We start from the raw sequence: 23,249 nt of genomic DNA on the forward strand, positions 1-23,249 counted from the left end.
CTGTGTCTCCTGAACTGTGATTCAGAATCTAATTTAACCTGGAAAATAAGCAAATGTGTCACACACTGACCACATCATTAAAGGAACAGTTCACCCAAAAAATATGAATTCTGTTATCGTTTATTCACTTTATGTGGTTCGAAACCTGTATGTGACTCTTGTTTCTTATGTGGAACACAAAAAATATATTTTGAGAAATGTGTCGATGGTTTTGTGTACATATAATGAAAATCAATACGGGAATATGTCGTATGTTTATCAACATTATTCAAAATATCTTCGTGTTCTGCAGAAGAAAGTCTGACATGCCAGCAAGTAAATGTCGAAAGATTTTTCATTTTTGGGTGAATTTGAACAAAAGGTCAGACGATCCCCACAAGATGCTCTTGTTCTCAAATCACGCTCCAATTCTTGGAAAATCTGTCTTTAGCTTTTGACAGTAATTGTTATGATGATATTTCTAATGAAAACATGCCTTTTCAGAAAAAGGCAAAATAAAAGCATATTCACTTGTGGTCTCAGACATTTAGACTCCACTGTATCATTGGAGATGTTATTTCTCGGTCATCACATCGGTCGGTTCCTCGTCCTCTCCGGATCATTATTCTAATTGCTGGATGCAGATCGGAACGTTTAGAACCCGAAACCGTCTCTGCATTTCCAGCCCAGTTCGCATTCAGGGAAATCCCAGGATGGCTCCCGGTTCAAATGGAGATGGAGCGCTCTGTGATTATGTCGGTTGTGTCTTGAAATAATGTGTAACAGCCCTCGTTTCCTAAGCTTGATTTAACAGAGATCAGGACGAGACGGAGACAAATACAGCACACGAGACCAGCCATGCACTCGCAGGACTCTCCAAAGCAAATGTTGATCCAATCTGTGATCCAAGTCGGTACGTCCTACAGTAGTGCACGAGCCCCGAGTTTGTTCCCGGCTTTAATCTCAGGCCAGCTATCTCCGAGGTTCAACGTTAAGGCAATGAAACCGCTTGTAAATGGAACGACCTGATGCGCGGACATTTGCCCATTCCTCTTCACTAAGGTCCCGTGGTGACTCTTAATCAATGTCAAGGAGAAAAAGAGGAGAGAAAGTTTAATGATGGAGGTGATTTATCTTTTTATGAAGAGTAACGCCAGGACACTATGATAAATACTGCCACTCAAACAGAGACGTGATCATTGCAAAATCTTTTATTTCCCTTACAAAGAAAACTATAATATTAACATACAGCAATCAAAAAAGCCAATTTCTTTCACTGTTGTCATGATTGTTCTCTTAAACCGTGGATAAAAGACGACGGCCTTCACACGGAGAAAAAGCAAGATAATTTAAACACGGTTGTGCAAAGAAATCAAAGCATGCAAGAACCAAGTTTGCTACAAATTCCCCACGGTAACCTGTCAGATAAATACTCATTTACAAAAGAAGAAATAAGATAATAACGTAACGAAACAGGGGAGCGTATTTACCCCCGTGATATACAACATACACTGAATGTTGTAAACAATTCGCACACACTCACAGCTATTCAAATGTGTAGGTTAACACCCTGATCATGTAAAGCAAGGCCGTTGACGGTGGGACAACTGGGAATGTTGTCCCAGACCCCCTCCTATGAAAAATAACCATGGTTTTACGACAAATAAAAGCAAAGAACATGGTTACTATAGTAAAAGTGTTGTTGCACAAATCAAAACCATAGCAAAAACATGATTAACACACTTACTATAATAAAACTCATGGTTTATTGTGGTAAAGAAGGGGGTCGCCGTAAAAAGACGTTGTCCCTACCAGACAATCCCTACAAGAGATGTAATACTGGACCACCGTTCAGGTAAACAAGATTAGAAAAATATTGAACGTAAAAAAACGAAGAACTTTGGTTTGTTTTCATTCGATTGCTTAAATAAAGGCTTTACAAGCAGTGTTTCATTAAAGCTTTCAGTTGTTTACTGAGGTTTGTATAGTTTTATTAAGGCACTAGAGGAACATAAAGCCTCACGATCGCATGATTCTGTCCACGATGGAAATCAAGACGTTGATCCAGAACCTCATTTCAATACGGATGATGTAAATTAGAAATAAATTACATAATTACATTATGTCCCAAATACACAATTATACACAATTGATATCAGCTTCATTGTGGGTAAATATGGTGCCCTAACCGAGTGTCTTTTTGGGTACATTAAGCGCTCCAGTTATCAAGAAAGACTGTACGATCCAGAATCTTTCAGTATTCCCCATTGCAAATCTTTTCCAGCTTCTTATAAAGCAATTTAAGTGCTAAATAAATATCCCCAGCACATGCACGCTACTCAGAGAAGGTTTCATCTAACACATTGGCAAACACTTTAAAGCGTTCGTGACCGTTTCTTTCATATAAAGCTTTAAAAAACTTAAAGCCTTTGGTACCAAACAACATCGACTGCAGAACAGTTCAGTTTTTGTTGACAATGTAGTGTACACAGACAGAGAGACCCGATTTCATTTTCAATGCACTAAAGAGAAATTGATAAGGCACAGAAAGTTAAATTACTTGCGTATGACGCTTTACAAAAATATCCCCTCTATGACTCAAGTTACGAATACATTAATTCATCTATGGCTTCATAAGTTACTTAATATCCTTTTATCAAACACGTATAACTTAAATGCTTAATTTAAAACCAAAGCACAAAAAAGCGACTCAAATCGTCTGCTGTTCAGTGCTTTCAGTGAAATATTAAAGACGCGCCAAGTAAAAAATAAAACGATGCTGATGAAACACTCGAACCGTTTGTTCCTTCAATTCCACGTAACCCCGCCTATAACAAAAACTCCCAGAGGTCAGAAAGTCCAGAATAACGTTTAACAGCCACAGAAATCGACAGACAACTGCACGAGGCAGTTCCATGTAAAAAATACTTCCCTTTAAAAGGTTCATAAATACTCCTAAACTGATAAGTAAAGACAGGCAAGACAGGATGGAAATCCAAGTAAGTTTGTGCTTTAAAACCATGCCGTTTGTTTTAATAAAGGACTGCGCCGCTCATCCCGTCAGTACGGTCGCCAAACGCCTTCATCCATCCTACCAGCCGGATTGAGAAGAGTGGGGGAGTTGCTATGACTACCGTCCCCTTCGACTCCCCCACCTCCGTCGGCCTGGATGGGGAGATTCGGGTTGACGATGCTCGTACCCGTGGAGGCGCTCGTACCATGCGGCATCATCCGGGTTGGCGAGCGGTCTCCGCCCGGGACCATTGAGAATTGGTACGAGCCGGAAGAGGCCCCGTAGTAGAGATAGGGTGTGCTGCTGCTCTGGAAGGGTCCACTTTGGTTCTGGGTTGAGCCGGGGTAGGGCGGGGGCAGGTAGGTGTGGTAGTGGGCACTGCCAAGTGACATCCCGGTGGTGACGGGGGTGGGTGTGTACGTGAAGGTGGCCGGGTAGTGCATCCTTGGACTGGAAAATCGGCTTTCTGTGAGCGAGGAGAAACCGGGAAACTGTCGTTCAAATTGGCCAGGAAAAGGACTCAAATCCGTCGAACCTGCAGAAAGCAAGCACAGAAAGATTTTAAGATTTTCATGTGAACTTAATGGGAATCAACACAACTTATAAACAACTCTTTGCCTCTTTATCGCCATCTCTGGCTGAAAGGTAAAATTGCAGGTTACTTGACATATTTTCAGGTGTACTAAAGTGACCTTTCCTGTAAAACTGTTTAATGCGATAATATGTACATATGTAAAGCGGAGGGAACAAAAAAGACAATTTCAAAATAATTTTATTAGGTAAAATGTTCATTTTTGTTTCATTCTGTGAACAATACATTTTCTAAGTTTCAAATACAAATACTGTTTTTACTGCACATATTTGCAGAAAATGAAAACTCGAGTTCAAAACAACAGAAAAGATGCTCTGTATTTGTTCAGACATCAAATACTGCAAAGAAAACAAGTTCATATTCACTTTTAAGAAATATTTGTACATGCATTTAGGAGAAGTACAAAAAACCTGTATTTTTATCACAATTTTCATGTATATGTCATTAACTCTTTTCTTTTGTTGACGGTCAACTTTTGTTAAGTTATGAATAGCAGCCTAGCGAAGCTCAACTATCCCCCAAAAGCCTTTAAAACAGGTTGTAATGCAATTTCGACCTTTTTGCTTGTTTTTAATAACAAGCACACGCAGTAGAGAACAGTTTATCGATTAGCTGACTTCGCTCCACTGCGGTTTTTCTTTCATCACAGACAAGTTCATGTGTATGTGTATTCATGTATGCGGTTAAACGTCTGGGTTCATCTGTGTCTCCAGGGCTTTTCGTATGCATGTGTACGCTTGTCTGCATGTTTAAATTGTATCTGTGAATGTGAAAGCGCATGTGTGTGTTTGTGTGTGTATTCGCTCGCCTGCAGCACATTTAGGATGCATAATCGCTTGCACATTTGGAAGCATTTTGAGGGGCGCGAAGCGGAGACAGACACTGATGTGGGCTCCTGCTAAACTGTCCATCTGCCCTTCTGTCCTTAAAATATTCTTTATTTCTCTCCAAAAATCAGAAACCACTAATGGTCTGTAGCTAAAACTGGAGCCAAGAAGGAACAAACAGAACCCCCCGCCCCCCCCCCCACCTCTGGAACGCTGACTCTTCATAAATCACGGGCGTCTTTTCTGTCATCGTGTTTGTGCCTGTGGTCCGATAGGGTGGCATGGTTAAACGCGGGCCATTTGCGGAGGCACGGGTTGTCGCCCGCGCCCTTGTGGCGCTGATGTTGGCCTGGCTCGCCTTTTTCTTTCATATTCAAACTCTTTGGTTTGATCCGCTGACAATAATGGGTCTCTCGCCCCGGGCTACACGGAGTCTGTGCGCTGAATAAAAGGCCCCGTGATAAAAGCAAATGTTTTTTTTTACATACAGCACAAATGAGGGTTATGCAGCGCTGCATTGAAACATTCACTGACGCTAGACACCACAAATCCAGAGAGGAGACGACTTAGTTCTTGAGAACAAATGCTGTGTATGTAAAACAAAAGATGCATTTGATGAAATGACTCATAGTTAAGGTGAACCAAACAATTACGGTTCTTTACAACTTATCTACAAGCGTTCTTTCATTTTATTATTAAAAACTACCTAAATTGATCAAGCATGGAGGTACTCAAAGGCTACGGTTTATGCATACAAAATTTTACACGTCAGTGCATTACGAATAAACAGAACCACAATTCATTACACAACAAGGGCTTTAGTGAGATTTTTAAACAGCAAATTGTCTCATTCTGGTAAACTGCTATTATGGTGAAGCAACAAAAGAGAATCTCGCTGAGCAATTTGGTATATGTTGACATTTTTATAGCTGCTACCTGAACACATCTGGTTTAACTGCACGAAGATCAAAAAAATATTTGTCACCACAACAACAGCGCTGGAAAACAAATAAGAGATGAAGTGTGCCATTTCTGTTCAACTAACATCGCCAAACAAAATAGCAACAATGTTTTTTAAAGCTAAATTTTCTAGGTTTCGGCTCTCTATCGCCATCTCTGTTTGAAACATAAAATTGAATCTTATGTCAAACGATGTCAAACAGACATTTTAAGGCAATCGTACCTGGAAGCTCGACTTGCTTCTGTGAATCACATTTCTCGACACCAATTTTATATGTAATAATTCCTCAAAAACAGATTTTGACCAAGCGTTACGGATTGCCAAACAGATAGCTCTGCCTCCAACTCCAATGTTTTGATAGCAATAACAGTGACGACTTCAGGTAAGTCATCTCAAGAACACCTTACTTTTTTCTCTACCATTGAGCCGAGATAACTGCATTTTAACTATTTTTCTAATACAAATCTCTTCACATTACACACAGAATGAGATGTTCAGGCATTCATGTGTGCATTTTTTTGTTTTCTGACTATGTGACGGGCCCGAGGCCAATACTCTTGCGCTCTTTTATATCTGCGGTACGCATCATCAACAAAGCATATTTTCACTGTTACTCCTCACGATTAAGCACCCACAGCAAAACACATCAAAGAAGCGTGTCCTTACCTCACATTAAACCTATTATTACCAAAAGCTAAAAGTGTGCCAGCGCGGAATGAAAGGATGAAATAGCCAAATTAATTAAACATGACAGGGCGTGTGGACAGTATCCAAAACCTGCCAACCGGCTCTTAGGTGAACGAGATTCATATTTAATCAATTTAAATCAATCCAGGTTCTCAGGAAAGAAAAGGGTGTAGAATGCCGGTAGATGAGAGACAAAACTCTTACCTGGCATCGAGTCAAACAGGTGTTTGGAAGTGGAAACTTGTCTGTATACATTTATTCTTTAACAGGGTGTGTGCGGGGCACGCGAGGACAAATCAGCTCATGGGGTGCAACTCGGGCACCCGGTGGCCTTTAGTTCCCCGAAGGTTCCCTCGGAACATTTCTGTCTTATGAAGTTGCTTTATTTGCCTGCCGCTTGCCTGTTATTTTGTCTGGGTCTGTTATTAACGGTATCCTACGCAGGATCAAAGTCGTGGAAAGAGAAGAAACTTATTTTTTTCTTCCCCGAGTTTAAAAAATATGCTCTCGGCTTAGTGTAATTTTAAAAGCATCTCGGCTTACATATCGACAGCGCTATTAGCTAATAAAACCTGAGCAAATGTGAGATTGTGTTTCTAATGAATTATGACATGACCGGTTACGTCTACGATGCTTCAATATGATTGACACACCATTAAAGAATAACGATCGTTCAAGAAAACCGCCCTCCCGAAAAATTTCTTCTTCGAGTCACATGTGAATAACGCTTCTATCAATGCACCACAGGCACGAGTGACACAAACCCTTCAAAATGTGTGAATCACAATAAAACACGTGTCCACCCCATCCCCCACTGCAGTGTTGTATGGGAGGGGTAGGGCGCGCACCTGCTGGAGGTCTGAGGCTGAAGGTTACCTGGGAGACGTCTGGGCACATCGTTGATGGACGGCAGGCCCGTGGCTCGGCTGGACGACAGCGGGGCGGTGGAGTGCACGGACGGAGAGGCCATGGGACTCAGGTAGGATGAGTACGTCTGGTCGTAGGACCACGGCGGAGAAGATTGAGCCTGACGTGGATCTAAGGGTACAGATGAGGAGCAGGTTAAAAATGCATGTAAAAAAACCTGGCATGCCAAGTTCAATGTGAAAGAAGAAAAGTATGTTGGAAGGAGATTCAGCACACAGTCCAGTAACAGAAGCTCTCGGATCAGTAATTAAAGGACAGGCGATATCTCATTCTCTCACTGTGACAGATCGCACTGCCACGGGCTGTCCGGTTTCCATGTGTCCATCATGTCACAGTGTGTGATTTCAGTGTAGATAAACAGCTTTGAGCCAAGACGAACAGGGTTTCAGAGTTACACGGACTAGATGAACTGACATGGGTGGACGAGTACATATAATGAAGAAAAGTGAAGGAAAACTTGGCCAAAGAAAACAATGTTTTAAAATGTTAGCGGTTCCTCCTGATGTCAGTAATAATATGCGTGCTGATGATGCCAAAACAAGAAAATAATTGTGTAATATTACATTGCATTATAATTACATTTAATGGATGCCAGCCTTTTCTCATCAATTTGTAACTTGTGCCTTTCTATAGCAATTTCCGTCTGAAAAGCAGATTATTTCACATATTTTTATGTGGGTCAGATTTTTGTTTCTTTTAAACAGAAAGAGTTACTCAACTGCTTCGAGAAATGATATAAACATGATTTCAGGTTTCACACGCAAAAGCTGTTGATTTTGTACCTGTTATCTGTGTCTGTCCTTGGGCGTTGAAGGAGTTCGGACTGCTGAGCGTTGGCCGTGCCGTCTGCGTTGGCACGGCAACCCGCATCGTGCTCTGTCGAATCCGCTCCAGTTCACTCAGCCTGTCGGAGAACAGTCCGGCTTTCGGCGAGTCGTCCAGCTTTGGTCTGTGTCCTGCGATCATGATAAGAACCAAATATAAACAAAAACAAATCTCTATCTTTGAATCAGCTTTCCTTTCTACCTGAAAGTTTCTTTCAGTTTGCCATGTAACGTCTATTTGTGCAACAGCAATATACAACAATATAGTAGAAGACTTGACAATGAATAGCATTTCATGTTGACTGTAACCATGATGTAGACGGCACAGGTTTGATTATAAAACAGGTGTTCCATTTCCCCTCCTCATAAGCGCTCTTTTTTGCCCCGTGGCATCTTAGCCTTTTAAGCCACAATCCGCTATGACTCGCTATGAAAGCAAACCACATCTAAATTCATTTCAAAAATAGCTTCACGTATTACTTATTCCGTATCCCACAAATATCATCTATTAATCCGTCCCATCAGGCCGGGCATTTGGCTTTGACAATGAAGTGCCATGCTTGGCATTACACGCAGTTGGCACACGCCCTGAATACTCAACTTATATAATACAAGACCGTCTGCACTTCCTCGCTGTAGGATGTCCTGACACTGGCTAGCGTCTTTCTGGAAAGCCATTACAAGAGCGTTTAAGAGTCCATAGCCTGAAGTCTATTCTCGGCATATTAGAAGAGGGATAAACCCAATACACAACTAGGCCCTTTTTCCACATTAAAATGGCCCTGTGTCAGCCTGTACTAGTTTTTTCTGAAAAGGCAGTAAAGTAAATATTAAACAGGAGAGAGAGAGAGAGAGAGAGAGAGAGAGAGAGAGAGAACTACTCCTGGATTTGGCTGCAGTCCATTTGGCACGGAATGAGCCAGCTACCTTTAGATCTAAAGTAACCGGACTGCACTGGAAGAACAAAGAGAGATGTTTTATGATTAAACCCTCACCTGTGTAACCAAAACAACAATGTTATTTATTTCTAACGCACACAAAGGATATACAAACGTGTACATTTATATACAGGTAGAAGTATATATAGTGTATGGTCTTCACAAGCCATAAGAAAATACGGCAGCACACATAAAGTACAAATGAAGTGAAAAGAAACAAGAAGAAGCAACGATTTCTCACCCTGTGATCATAAATCACTGTTGCAACGTATGTTGTATGTTTTCATATTAATATTAAGGACCTGATGGCTTCCAGTCATCATCGAACAAGACGTCATCTCTGCTGTATTCAGCTACATGTTGTCTGTAAATATTTTTCAGTTTTAATCTCTAAAATGAAACATTTATACTGTGTAGACACAGCAAAGCTTCTGCAAGATTACTGACAAGTGTATCACCGTTCAGGATTCGCTTGCGAAGTTTGTTTTTGCCCATCTTAACAAACTACCAAACAATTACACAACCTCAGAGCCAAAAGTCCAAATAGTCATGAAAAGCGAAAAAGTCTTTACCAAAATCCATCCTTAACTTGCCATGACTTGTAGTTTCCCAGCCTGATCTTATAGGAGTACCAAAATGTACGAATGAGATGTAGGAATTCATAGTAATTATCCCCTCTTAAAATAGCTACGAATTGCCATGAGATCGTGTTGGGTTACTGGAACTGGAGCATCATGTCCCTTCATATCTTAGATTTGATTCCTTTTTGTTAATAATATTTATTTATATAATTCGAAAGAACGTATTTTTAATCTTAAAATAATAACCAAAATAGTAACCCCTATTACCCCTAAAATATAAATGTAACCCCTATTACTTCTTAACAAGTTTTTGTGCAATGGAACTATCAAACAAACCTTGATATAATATAAACGTAATTCTTGTTGGCACAACCCACCCGAGGAGTCTAAGATCATGACATTGTTGCACAGTGAACGTGTTAGTAAAAACAACAGGCAACATGACATCTGTCGACGGCAAAAGCAAACATAGCATAACCTACTGGGAAGTGCAGTGCTTAAACAAACTCCATCCTTTCACACAAAGCCAATGTGTATAACTATCATTTTTCATGACAAGCTGAATTCAGACACTGATAGTAACATAAATTCTGCCGGGGAAATAAAACGGACAAAGATGTGCTTTGTATGGACTTATTTCCTACAGATTCACATTAAACACAGTGTTCCGCATTTGGAAACGATGAACCAGTAAATCTCAATGTGCTTCCATGCGGATGGCAAATGAGCGCAGAGTTCTATCTGCTAAAGCCGCATGAAGACATTTTATTTTTTACCGGGGGGGGGGGGGGGGAGGGTGTTAAGACCGAGACACTCCAAATCACAAAGTCAGAAGTTACAATGGGAATTACAGAATGTTCAGTTGCTTTTTTCACATTCTGAATTATTGTGTAGCCATCTCAATTTGGATGATGCATCTGGTTACGCTCCTTCTCCAGAGAAGCGTCTCATGGGAGAGGTGAGGCCAGCCAAGCGGTTAAAAATCTGGGCTGCTAACACAGAGGTTTTAAGTTCAATCCCAGAGGTGGGGATAAAATGCGAACCCGGTAACAAGTCTTACCTCCGTCACAATTCTGTTGAACTGTCTCAACAGCAGAAAACTCAAGGTTGCCTTAAGGCAGCTGTCTCTGGAAGCACGTCCATCATTTTATTCACGTAAAGAACGTATTTAAATAAGACTTATTTAACATTTTTCACAGTTATTTGGTGTTTCTGTACCAACAGATGTTTCATATTACGATATTTCACCCCGATACTGTATCAATATGTTTTGGGGGACACCAACATGCAAACAATGCAATACAGACTCAAAATAAGCCAATCTGATAACGATAAAAATGAGTAAAATCACAATACATCGCTTGTTCAATATATTTTTGCCAAAAACTCTGTGAGGACCTCTGCGAACTTCCAAGGGATTCAAGATTTCCAAAATGACAAAACTTTATTTAAACAGACAAATAACTTGGTCGTTTTCATATCAAATAAACGAATTTGGTCAAAACTAAGAATGATATGACACTTATTTATCCATTTCCATAATGTAAATGTCAATTTTCAGTGACCTGTTCATTTATGTGATGGCCTGCACTTTAAAGATGATAACAGACGTATACTTGTGCTACAACAGTTTGGCCTGTGCTACAAAACTTTAAAACTCTGTAGCGCCGGTGCTGTGTACACAAAAAGTTTAAGTACAGCCCTGCATATCTAGAAGTCCAATAGGTTGACATCCACTGTGCTATTTAAAAAGAAACCCAATATTTTAACCCTGGATTGTGACATTTCTGAACACTGTTCCCTATATTAAAAAATTTAGAAAAGTTAAACGTTTCGATCGTCTCAGAAAGGATCCCAGTGAGCTGCAGTGAAGACATTACCAGAGGGCCATCATTTGTTTAAAGAAACGTATTTATAAGGTCCAGGAAAGCAGATGAAATCACCGCTGGAGGGAAAGTCCCCAAAATTCCCATCATGCCCCCACCATAGGAGTTAGATTTTTGATAGCCAGCACTTCCCTGTCCAATCACGGAGCGGAAGCGCTAACACATTCATTCCAGATGTTTAAATGGCCCTGTGGGATGCGATCCAGTCCTCTGCTGACACAGATCTTATCTCAGGTTGAGAATCACAGAGCACAGATCAGACTATAATGAAGTAAATCCTGTGTTCGGGAGTTCTGAGATGACTGGGGAGTCTGTTTATCCAGATTAACTGATCCGGGGACAATGAAAAAAATGAAACGAGTGTGAAATATATGATCTGGGGTTTTGTAGATCAGCGTGAGGGTCTGTTTGGACAAGCGAGTCTAAACAAACACCGACGATCCGTTAGCAAATCGGTAGAATTAAGAGGGCAGCTGTGCACTTCCGACAGAAGATGAAGGAAAACAGTTACAGATGAATTTAGACTACAGTTTGTGTAAATTCGACGGTGACTTCTCAGCCTCGGGGGCTGTTATTATATCACATATTTTAAGAATGACGTTGACCAATCAGCATCTGTTTTATGAACAAACCTATTTGAGATCAGACCAAGAACGATAACTATGATGCAAACTAGGAAGATTTTTTTTTACTTGTTTAACGAATTGTTTTATCCTGTAACTGTAACAATAAAAATAAAATGACAAAAGGGCCGGTGTCTTTGCAATCACTTTCAAAGCATTTTTCAATCTAAAACATTGACAACCAATCAAAATGCAGAGGTGGCTTTCATGGATAATGCTTGAATGTGAATTCTTAATTTGCATATTCAGCAGACAGAAAATAAGTCAGTTCATCAGTTTAAAGATGCTGTTAAAGCTGATTTGGTCGGGTCGTCTGCATCCCTGTAATCCAAAGAAAATATTTTAGGAGCTCCATTTTGAGACGATTCCTGTGGAATCATCTCATTTACATCACTTACTATAAGCATTTACAAATACATTTACATCCGATGGGTTATGTTTTAAAGACACTGTATGTAAAGTTCTATCTTTCTCATAAAAACACACCTCGAAACAGACAGCCTGGCGATGTGAGTGTGCAAACGGGACGGGCCCGGAAATTATGGAAGTTTATCACCGCCCGTCATCAACGGCCTTTTTGAGAACGTCAGAGGAAAGGAAATATGAAATAAACTGGAAAAGAGAGAGAGGGAGAAATCGAAAAAGAAAGGGAGAAAAAAGCCGAGCTGTGGTGGAGCGCTGCCAGGTGTCTGTGTGGTCTGTGCGTTTCAGCATTTAGGAAACAAGCCAAGCGGGGACGGGGTACACGCACACACCAAAAAGCCCTCGGCCCTTTTCAAACCGCCGGCACACGTCTTCATCACCTCCACACGGATATGAAAGCAGCGAGACTCGGAACACAAGCCCATCAGTTTTTCTCTCAGCTTCTAATGATGCGACACTTGTGTACGAAGCAACCAGATGCAAACACACACACACACGGGCGACTGGCACCGTCACGCGCAGGCCCGGCGCTTTCCCAAACTGGATACTCGCGGCTCTGTTTTTCTAGACTTCTTTCTTGTTTGGGTTGGTTTAATGTGCGCAGTTCCCATTGTAAACTTGACTCGCCCCAAAGTGACGCCTTTGCCGAGCTAAAACCGACTTCTTTTTTCTTTCATTGCGAGGTTAAATAATGTCCGTCGGTCTTGTGTGGTCTGCTTCGGAAGCAAGGCGCCAAATCTGCCGTGTTTCACTGTAATATCAGACGGTGTTATTGCTAAATCTAAATTATTATCCCCTTTCAACTCCATCGTGTGTGACATTGTCAAAACAATAAGATGTATGCATTGGATTTGGAATTTTCTGGTTCAAGCTAATCTGCTCGAAATGGGATTTGGAGCGGATCGTATGTGGTCTGCGTAACTTCTTACGTGCCGTACTGTTGGGATTGAGCGGCGTAGACAAAGATGCATAGAAAGTGCTTCCTAAAGGTGTTACAACGGGTGACACAGAATGTGTGATTACACACAGGGCCCCCTGTGTTAGTTTAACCAACCCCACCCGACTATTAGATCAAATGATGTTTAATGAGTGCTATTAGAGTTCGTGTGTACACAAAAATTTTAACAGACGCACACAGACGTACTTGATGGAGGCAACTGAAAATCAGGGGTTAAATTGGGCCGGGGCCGTCCGGGGCGGAGCCCTGGCACATATGCTAACCGTCTAGCTCTTCTCCCCGCATGTGTGCGGCCCTTCTGGTGTTATTGAGCGGCACTCTGTCGTGCCCCAGTATAAATCTCTAGTTGAAGTAACATTTTACCTCTTTTTGTCAGTGTATACACTTACAATGGCGGAAAAAACGTATCTATATGCAACGTAGTAACCCAACTCGTAGTAACCCAATGCATTCCGAAGTGATCATTCCTATGCCCTACTCTCTTCGACGAATAAAGCTCTTGATGTGTAAGCTCTCCAGGAAAAAACACAATTGTCAGTCAAAAAGCCGCTGCCTATTTGCGAGTTGTAGACATCATGCGGTGCCGCTTCTCGTCCGATGTGCACTTTTGTTTTAATGTTTCAAGTCATAATGATCTGTTTGTGAAGAAAGGCTCGACTTCCAAATTATGTCATTTTAATTAAATTCAAGCATTTGAAGGGGTTTGTTCATGGTGTGTGCGGCAGCAACGATGCACATGTTAATGGGTCATCTCAGTCATTGTGAATGTTGTATGAAGTTTTGACACTGGAAATACACAGGTCATATTCTGTGGACATTAACAAATGAAGATATTTATTATATTATAATTTTAAGCTCTGTATATGCACCCCTCAAAATAACCCACAGAAGCACATAACAAATCCCAATTGAACCCCTGTTGAAAACCACTCGGTATTTGGAAGCAGTCATCTCCTGTCAGACAGTGGAAGCTGGAAAGGTGTAGGACAAAACTCAATAGCTTGCAACACTATGGTTTAAATTTCACACACACTGAAGTTTCTCTAGGGCTGTATGAACTGTAACTTCGCTTTTTTACTGTCTACAATACACTGTAATGCTAAAATGTATAGGGAAGTCTTTAAAATAGGAAATAAATGATGTTGGCAACATTACATCACTTCCTTTTTCAAAATATGGACTTTTTCAGGCTCAGGATAAATACAAAGAACTTTAACAAAACATTAAAGATAAACACAATATTCAATTTTCTAGCACTTACAATTGTATAGCTATCGTCGAAAAAATTATACACTTTAAAAAAATGAACAAAAAAGTAAGCAAGCATATTTCATTACGTTACGAATCATATACCATTGAATAAAAAAATGATATACTATATGTATATGGTAATTATAAAATAATTATAATGTGCATATCGCAATTTGCATCTTTAAAGCTGATGCAGAGAAAGTGCCATGCAATTGTTAGGTGCCTATAGGTGCATTATAAATAATGTGAAACGTATGTTTGCTATATCATTTTAAGTTTTTAAAAATATAGTAATTGATTTGACAAAACGCATTATAGTGTCGAGTATCGCATATCCCACTTCGCATAACAAATTTCTTCTTTAAAGGTGAAATTCCATAAAAGCATGTTCAGGCTTTAGATAAACAACTCTGTATTTTGGTTGAGAACAATCTTTACAGTACACATGCACTAATATATCATTGTGCTCTGTCACAGACTGTGGTTAAAATTAACCAAAGAAATCAACAAGCATTTGCTGGTTGGATGGGCACCAAAAACGTTTATAATAACTACAAAAACCTCTCTGCATCATTCCATTCCATAGCATTATGACAACAGACCTGCGCTATTACGATTGACGTACAATAAAAAACAGGTGTGCAGACGAGCATTTCTGGCTACCAGAACATCCCGCGTGTGAGCCGATCAAGAAGGGATGTCTGCCACAGCCACACACTCAACAGTCTCATTGTCCCGCGCTCTCGACCATTCGAGGCTCTCAGTTTCGTCCTCTGGCAGAATTCATATGGCACCCATCAAGATCTATTAAATACACAAACACATTAATACGCTTCCTGCGCTGGATATTAGCCTCAGAATGAGGTCTGTGTGGTGGGCGAGGAAAAACACAGGCTAATTGAACATTAGAGCCACCCGTACGGAGCGTAATGAGAGCGGGCCATTTGGACAGAAATAATAATAATTGGATGTACGAAAACATGTTCCAGTTATTTCTACGATTCTTCAAAAATACAGCTACAGACAGAAGAGTCACTTTGTCAGAGAACGTGTCGGCACGCCAGTACACTGTGGGCATTGTCCGAATGTGTGAGGGACGGCCTCCTCCTTCGTTTTCTTCTCATTAACACCAATTAGAGGTTTAATAAGGCAGAATTGATGGAATCAGCAGTGAAACTATTAAGAGGAGGCATGTGATTAGTTATACAAGCGATCGCATTCAGATCCGCACGTGCTCAGAATACAGCTTATTTTATTATATTCCTTTATAATATAAATAAATTAGAGCTGTTAGATCGATTAATCGCAATTAATCGATTCCTAAAGAAGTGTTTGTGTGTGTGGTGTGTCTATTTATAAGTACAGTATAAAAATGCACAAAAAACATGTAGAAATGCACGACGTATATTTATGTTTATACATAATGTAAAATATATTTAAATACACATTTATATTTATGTAAATATTTGTTACATACACATGTATGTGAATGTATTTATACATACATATAAATAAACACGCCACACAAATATATTAAACACACACAAGCATTTCTTTTGGAATCGAATACTCGTGATAAACTAAAGTAATGAGTAATAAATGTCAAAACCTTTGGAGTGTAATACATTGAAAATGTGGCACTCAGACTTGCAAGCTCACAGCGTAACGCAAAGCGCACACGAGTAGTTAAGACGCAGCCCAGGCAGGAGCTTAACAATATCAGATCAGACCTAAACACAAAAAACTGCCTTTAAAAGACCTCCGGTACTCCGAAGCTTTCATCTGTCTCCACACACAATAACACGGCCTGCGAGCCTTTCAAAGCTTCACGTATAGATAAGGCAGAACGAGAGGAAGTCTTCGACATCAAAGCCGAGGCCTGTAGTCGCTAGAGGCCATTGTAATACAATGAAGAATCAAGACCATATACACGCCGTTGTATCCGAGTACCATATGTGCTCAGTGAGAAGTGAGAGAGAAAGAGAAATAAAGAGAGAAGCAGAAATGTTGTTAGGGATGTGATAGGCTTGAATTCCACGCCAAGATGAAAGTGCAGATTTTTTTTCATAATAAAGTAAAACAGCTGCCTGCCAGACCGGTTGGCACTGACAGATGTAGTATATATTTTTTGCTCTTTTTATAAGGGTCTTTAAAACAAGCTGATGCAAGCACTATGTTACTGCGCTGAAACTTCTGTATGGCCAGACAGACAGCTTGTTAAGAAAACACTAACAGAGCTAAAGACACAACTTGGAAAAATGTGTGAACTAAATGTGCAATAATTTCTAAACTCTCAGGAAAATTTACCACGATTTTAGTTATAGTAAAAGATAAGTTTACATGTTTTGTTTTTTGTGAATTGACTGCTTTGTGAAGCACTGTTTAACTACAAATATCATGGTTCAACTATCTTAACTATAGGGAGATCGTGGTAAATTTGTGTTTACAATGGTTTTACTATGAAAGAAATAAAACCAATGGTTACTATAGTAAAGCCACGGTCATTTTGATAAGAAAGTTACTGTATGCATTATCCTGGTCTTATTGTGGAAGATTCAGCACGGTGAACCACTACAGGGTTTTGTTGTTGCAGTGGGAAACCAAACAGAATGGCTTTAATAGAAAAACATTACAAAACGCTTATATGTAAACCCTTCCAACCACCTGTCTCTCGTCATAGTTTTATGCCTCAATTCTCAATGAGAAAACAGAAAGGTCATCAAAACAATTGCTAAAATAAATCCACAATGTCAATATTTGTCAACAGGGGCGTGACGATACACTCACGATTCAATACAACACACAACGCTGAGTTCCCAGAACAATAGCATCTTTAAAAATAAAACTGAAATTGAATGGCCCACTTCGGAAGATGAAAACACAGGTAAAGAAGGACTTTCGATTTTCTCTTTTTATCGTGTTTTTTAAAGGAGCAGTTCACCTTCTAAATGAAAATTCTGTCATCATTTACACGCCCCACTTGCCGCTTCAAACCTGTATGACTTTCTTTCTTCTGCAGAACACAAACCAAGATATTTAAAAAAATGTTGATAACAGAACAGCACGGCCCCCCATTCACTTCAATAGTAACCATTGCAAGTGAATTGGGGGCTGTTTACAACATTCTTCAAAGTATCTTCTTTCTGCGGAAGAAAGTCATTAGGTTTAAAATGACAAGTAAATGATGACAGTATTTTCATTTTGAAGGTGAACTGCTCCTTTTAATGTGACATATATTGAAACAGTTTCAAACTTTGAATTTCCGAAGATGTCTCTATCAATAACAAATAACCTTAACATTTTTGTTATGCTTACAACTTATATTAACAACATTAATTTAACCTTCTGTAGCTTCTGTAACAAAATAGGACTAGCGAAAAAGTAATCAACATAAAAAATTACTTTGCGAAATAAACAATTTACAGAGAACATATTAAAGCAAAATTAAGGAGAAAACCCACTAAACATTATAAATACAGGCAAATGCCACATGCCAGCAGCTCAACCAAAAGGATTAAACAGATGTAATTTTTCTGTAAAACCATAACTCTGAAATACAAATTCGAGGAGATGAATAATATTTGAATTATGATATATATCGTTACACCCCTAAGTCACAAGGATTTGTCGTAGATTTAAATTGAATAGCCCACATAAACTCCAACGACAATCATAATCTCAATCTGTTCAAAATTCAAACACAGGCATTCATCTGAACACATTGCCAATGACTAAATGAAATCAGGTTTAGCAAGAAAATCAATCACTCAACAGCATTTGACAGAGGCCCAGCAGAGAGGTGAATGTGATACAGGTGAACGTGTATGAATGTGATGAAATATAACGTGTACTCACTTCTGGGCTCTCGTGGTCCGTCCACCGTGACCTTAATGGCTCTGTGGTAAGTGGCCACTTGCGGTGGGTTTGTGAATACTGTAATCGTCAGAGTGAAGCTCTTCCCTGTGTAAACACAGACACGTTTAAGGGCTTTACTCTTAATGTACCTCTCAAACATACACTTAAGAACCTGAGGGATATTGAAAGATTTCAACAATTGTGACGAGAAGCTGGATTTTCTGCATTGTGTTATACTAGGGTGGGAATTAGTAGGAAGATTGAAAAACGTATAGACGTATTAACATTTACATTCATTTGTTTGGCACACTTCTGCGGAACGCAAAAAAAGATATTTCGAGAAATGGATCAAAACTTTTACGTATAGTGTCCAATGAGGTCCAATATCTCCTTTTGTGCTTTGCAGAAGAAAGTCATACAGGTTTGGGTGAACGATGAAAGACTTCTAAACAAATTTCTATAGTTCAGTGTACTTAAGGTTTACATATTGTCCGTTTTTGTGTCCCTTAAATATCAAACCCATAACCTCGCAACATTATGAAATATCAAAACAAAGATTTAATTTGTACTACTTCATTTTTTTAAGTCCAAAATGCTCCAACCACCCTAAAATACATAGTTTTATGTAGGAAGCTAGCAATTCAGGCTCAAAAGAATAGTCTGTATAGGATTGTTTTATTTACATGCTTTAAATAAAGTCTGGCCGTAAACATAGGCAGCGTGCTGCTGGGAAACTTTAGCTAAGAGTTGTGTAACGCTTCAGAGTGGCATCGGCAATCTTGGCATCCGTCCGACAGCTTACTTCCCTAAACAAAGATTCCAGACAATTTGTGCTCTCTGGTGGTTTAATACGGGGGAACAAGGGATTAACATGACGCTCCAATGGTTGCTACTCATGAATGCCCCTGGTTTGCTGGGGAGACGGGAAACGGTGGGCGGAATGCTTTGGCAACGCCGGGAAACAGCTGGCAGGAATCTCGGCACCACAAATCTGCTGACACTGATTTCATAAGACCGTCGATTATAAAATATTAAAAAACCACCAAAAAACGTAAAAATAATTTGAAGACATTGGTAATACAATATACGACATGTCATGGTGGCCTGGAATCTTTTAAAAATCAAATAGACCTCAAGTATCAAATATCCCGGAGCTTTATGAATAAAATATTTGAAGGAAGCAAAGATTCCTGCCGCTCATTTATTTATTTATTAATACTTTTTTTGTAAACGAAAATGTACAATATTACACCGTGCTATCAAAACATTTTCTTAGGGCGGGACTATCTGTTTTTTTGTGACCAATCAGAGACACAAGAAATGTTTGGAAAGCATAAACAAAACAGCCAGGAAATGAAAGCGTCCTGTTACAGTCAACAGCAAAATGCATTTAACAAAAGTCTTTAAACTCAATTCATTACTCAACATAAACTGAATGACAGTGTTAGGCGGTCACATACGCAGGTTACTGCTGGCGTACCGTATGAGTAACCCAAGAAAAGAGCGGTCGCAGACCTGTAATTTAATGAGTGCATTCTTACCGTCAGTTTGGTGATGTGGTTACACAACGGTGTTGACTCGTAACCGATAGCAGATTACACAGACTGACTATAATTATTCTAAGAATGTCATGTGTCCCTGGGTGACCTTGCGGTTTTTCTACATCTCCCTGCAGCTTTGCTTCTCATCACATTTTGTACGTGTAAATAACGTGATAAATAAGGAAGTCTAATAAGGAAAAACTGAAAAGGATATATATTTTTACATTTGTGGATTCAAAGGATGACTTCTTAAAAGCAAAAATATTTTATTTTAGGTCATTACATCTTTCCCATTCATCTGTTTGTGTTATTTCAGTTTCATTTTGGTTTATGAAATGTAGTGAAAAGTAAAAGAATAAACAGGTGTGGGAAAACTTTTGCCTGGCAGCAGACAATCAAGTTAAAGCATGCGATGAGTGACGAATAATTAACCTGCCAAACAGAACGCATGCAATGTTGATAAATGTAGAAAAAACAACCTGGTCCTGAACCTTCCCATATGTAGCATGTATACAGGATTTTAAAAGCTCCAGCAGTCATGGCATTGGCTTAAGTCATTCTATAAATATTTCAGAAAGGGAGGACTGACCTCTTCCGCTGCGGCCCACAAATCGTAGGTCATTGAAGCGGGCCACCTGGTTCTTCATAACACCTGAGGCGTTCCTGAGCTCGGCAGAATAATTCTCATCGTTCCCGGCCATCACGGTGACCACCGTCCCATCGGAAACCTCTCCCAGGGCGACCACCTGCACAGACAACAACGGCCACAGTAATGACGCAACCATTCTAATGCATATTTCATTGCGTTGCGTGTGAACACAAATGCAGACACTATTTTTATCAACAGCTTGTTTGGAAACGTCCTATAAGGTCTATTTCATATGAGCATTTGTGACAGTGCATTTATAGAAATAAAGAAAATGACTTTTGCTATTTACTTTCATTTGCAAAATCTGATTAATTCATGCATAAATCTCCCCAAGGGGATATATTTGAAAATGTTCTTGCAATGCTTACTATTTCAACATGACTAATCTGTCAATTACTTAATAATTTTAACCACACCTGCATAGACCCGACCATAAACACACAAGCCAAGAGAAATCAACCTGCCAGAATTACTCATCAAGAACACTCAGTAATGTGAGCATCATTTATATATTTAGTAATAAAAAAGGCCCGTTTGCTTCTGTCTGTTGTGTGTGTGTGTGTGTAAGTTCAGTCCACTGACACAGGGATGCATAATAGACCCCAAAACACTATAGAATAAAAAGCTCATCATGAATGACAAACCTTAATTAAGTATCTAAAATTACTAAAAAGTTAAAGCTGATGTGTCCCTATAGGGATAGCAAATGTCATAAGAATAAAATGAATTTAAAAGGTAAAAATAACAATAATAATAATAATAATACGCCTGTTGCATTTACCAAATTCCCTTGACAGTCATCAAGCTTAAATATAAAGGTGCATTGCAAATCATTAAACATGTTTTTTATTGCTGTTTAGTAGTTTTCCTTTCTGTCACGTGCAGTCAGCATTCACCTTTTTATATTGCAAATATTGTCTCTCCATAAAGTTACGCCTATATTAAAAACGGACAACAAGAATCCAAATAACAGCGCCCCGATTGCGACATTACACTTAAATAAATAAAAAATCCCTACAGTTATCCATAGCTGATCTGTAAATACGACCATACCCTAGAATAAAGTACACACTTAACACTTACGTAAAGCCTGACCATTGCGTCTTTTGCGCGTTCATAAAGTCTAAAACATTTCCGATAAACCCCAAAAAACAAGTTCTTACCTTAAAAGCAACCGGAAGGGTTTTATTGCATCTCCAATGAGAAGGCAGAACCGAGCACAGAAAGTTTGGACTGTCGGTCCGCACCAGTTCGGCGGGGTGATCGGCGATGATCTCAGCCATGGAGCGGTTCTCCTGCGCGCGGAGTCTCGGCACCACCGCGCCGTCCTGCTGCTGCTGTCCTGCGATCGAGTTCACATCGTTCATCTTCACCGAGACCGGCGGACTAAACCTCCGGCCGGCGCTGGGATCTACGGGAATGCGCATCACAACGGTCTCGATTAGCCAAAGAGAGGTAAAACTATCCGGCAAGCCGAAGAAAATCGTCTCTCTGCTGAGTGGAGCTCAGTCCGCCCCTCTCCGTGCGCGCTGCGCTGCCAGTCTGCGATGAGTTTGGGAAGTGCTGCGGGTTACGCACACGCAACCAGACTTCAATTGGCGCTTTGTGCGCAGTCGTCATTAACGACGTTTTCCTGTATTAAAAGGTGCTTAATTCAGCCTCACGAGGAAAACGGGTACGATTTGGTAAAATCTCCAAACAAGCTTCTCAGACGGTTTCTTATCGGAGCCGATTAGAGATAGGCTATACTAAATACATTGCGAAAACACCACTGCTTAATTACGCACCGACGTATGAAAAGTACGTAGGATTTAAACGCATATCAACAATATCTGTTACATCAGCATGGACTACAATAAATAAATTGTAACGCATTTAATATTTTACTTCTGGTGTGTCTGGGTGCAGTCCTCGGTTATAGGGAACTCCTTGGAGAGCGCGCAGGATCATATTAAGCTTCTGTAATTCAGACAGTTGCGGTAAGGAGGATGAAAGGAGCTCAGGAGGAGAAATGTTTGTTGCTTCCAATGTGGTTGGTCTTTGAAGACCGAGATTTCGTTTTTTTGGTGTGGTTTATATAGTTCCAGCATCATGCAATCATTACACCAATGCCACTCCAACACGTGCTGCCTCGGTCACATTACAAAACTGGAATAAACTCATATTTTATATCTCGCTAAAATTATGCATGAGAAAATGTTAAACAGCATTACTTTTTTCTATGTACATCACATTTGATTAAAAACAGGGCGAACTGCCCAAGTGGGGTTTTAGGTGCCTTGGATTTTCCAGTTTCGGAATAAACTCCATTATATAATATAATACCATTTTTATATTATCCTTCAAATCAGTCACGATAAGGTTATTATATCACTGGGCCAGGCCAGGCCAGGCATTGTTTTTTTGCAAATTGGCAATGGAAACACAGAAACTGAAGACGCATATGCTGAAGAAATTAAGAGTTAAACAGAACATTAAGTGTTTTCAGATACTAAACAACTTTTCAAATGTAATGGAAATCAGGAGGAACTATAAGCACTTGGTGTTTCAAAATGTAACTACATAAATAAACTACACTTAAATATAATAATGCCAATATTTTGCATGAACATACGGTAGATAAATAGATCAACCTCTGCACATTAAGTATGTGTAGATTCAGGTACATGTCTTACCCAAAAAGTTGTCCCACGTCCCTATAAAAAGCGTGAGTCCCAATCTACACTATAAATGT

At 39.8% G+C, this 23,249-nt stretch overlaps 1 protein-coding gene across 1 annotated transcript; it reads right to left on the reverse strand.

Moving 5' to 3' along the window:
- Nucleotides 1-1,173: 1,173 nt before the first annotated feature.
- On the reverse strand, nt 1,174-22,564 carry runx2b (RUNX family transcription factor 2b). Its single transcript, XM_079474589.1, has 6 exons — nt 21,679-22,564; nt 20,456-20,612; nt 18,326-18,430; nt 7,769-7,942; nt 6,936-7,097; nt 1,174-3,527 (listed from the first exon to the last, which is right to left on the reverse strand). Exons 1-6 carry the CDS (start codon nt 21,940-21,942, stop codon nt 3,040-3,042), a joined length of 1,350 nt encoding a protein of 449 aa, XP_079330715.1. The 5' UTR covers nt 21,943-22,564; the 3' UTR covers nt 1,174-3,039.
- Between the last annotated feature and the right edge of the window lie 685 nt (nt 22,565-23,249).

The sequence above is a fragment of the Barbatula barbatula genome, assembly GCF_947034865.1.
Source record: "Barbatula barbatula genome assembly, chromosome: 15".
NCBI lineage: Eukaryota > Metazoa > Chordata > Actinopteri > Cypriniformes > Nemacheilidae > Barbatula > Barbatula barbatula.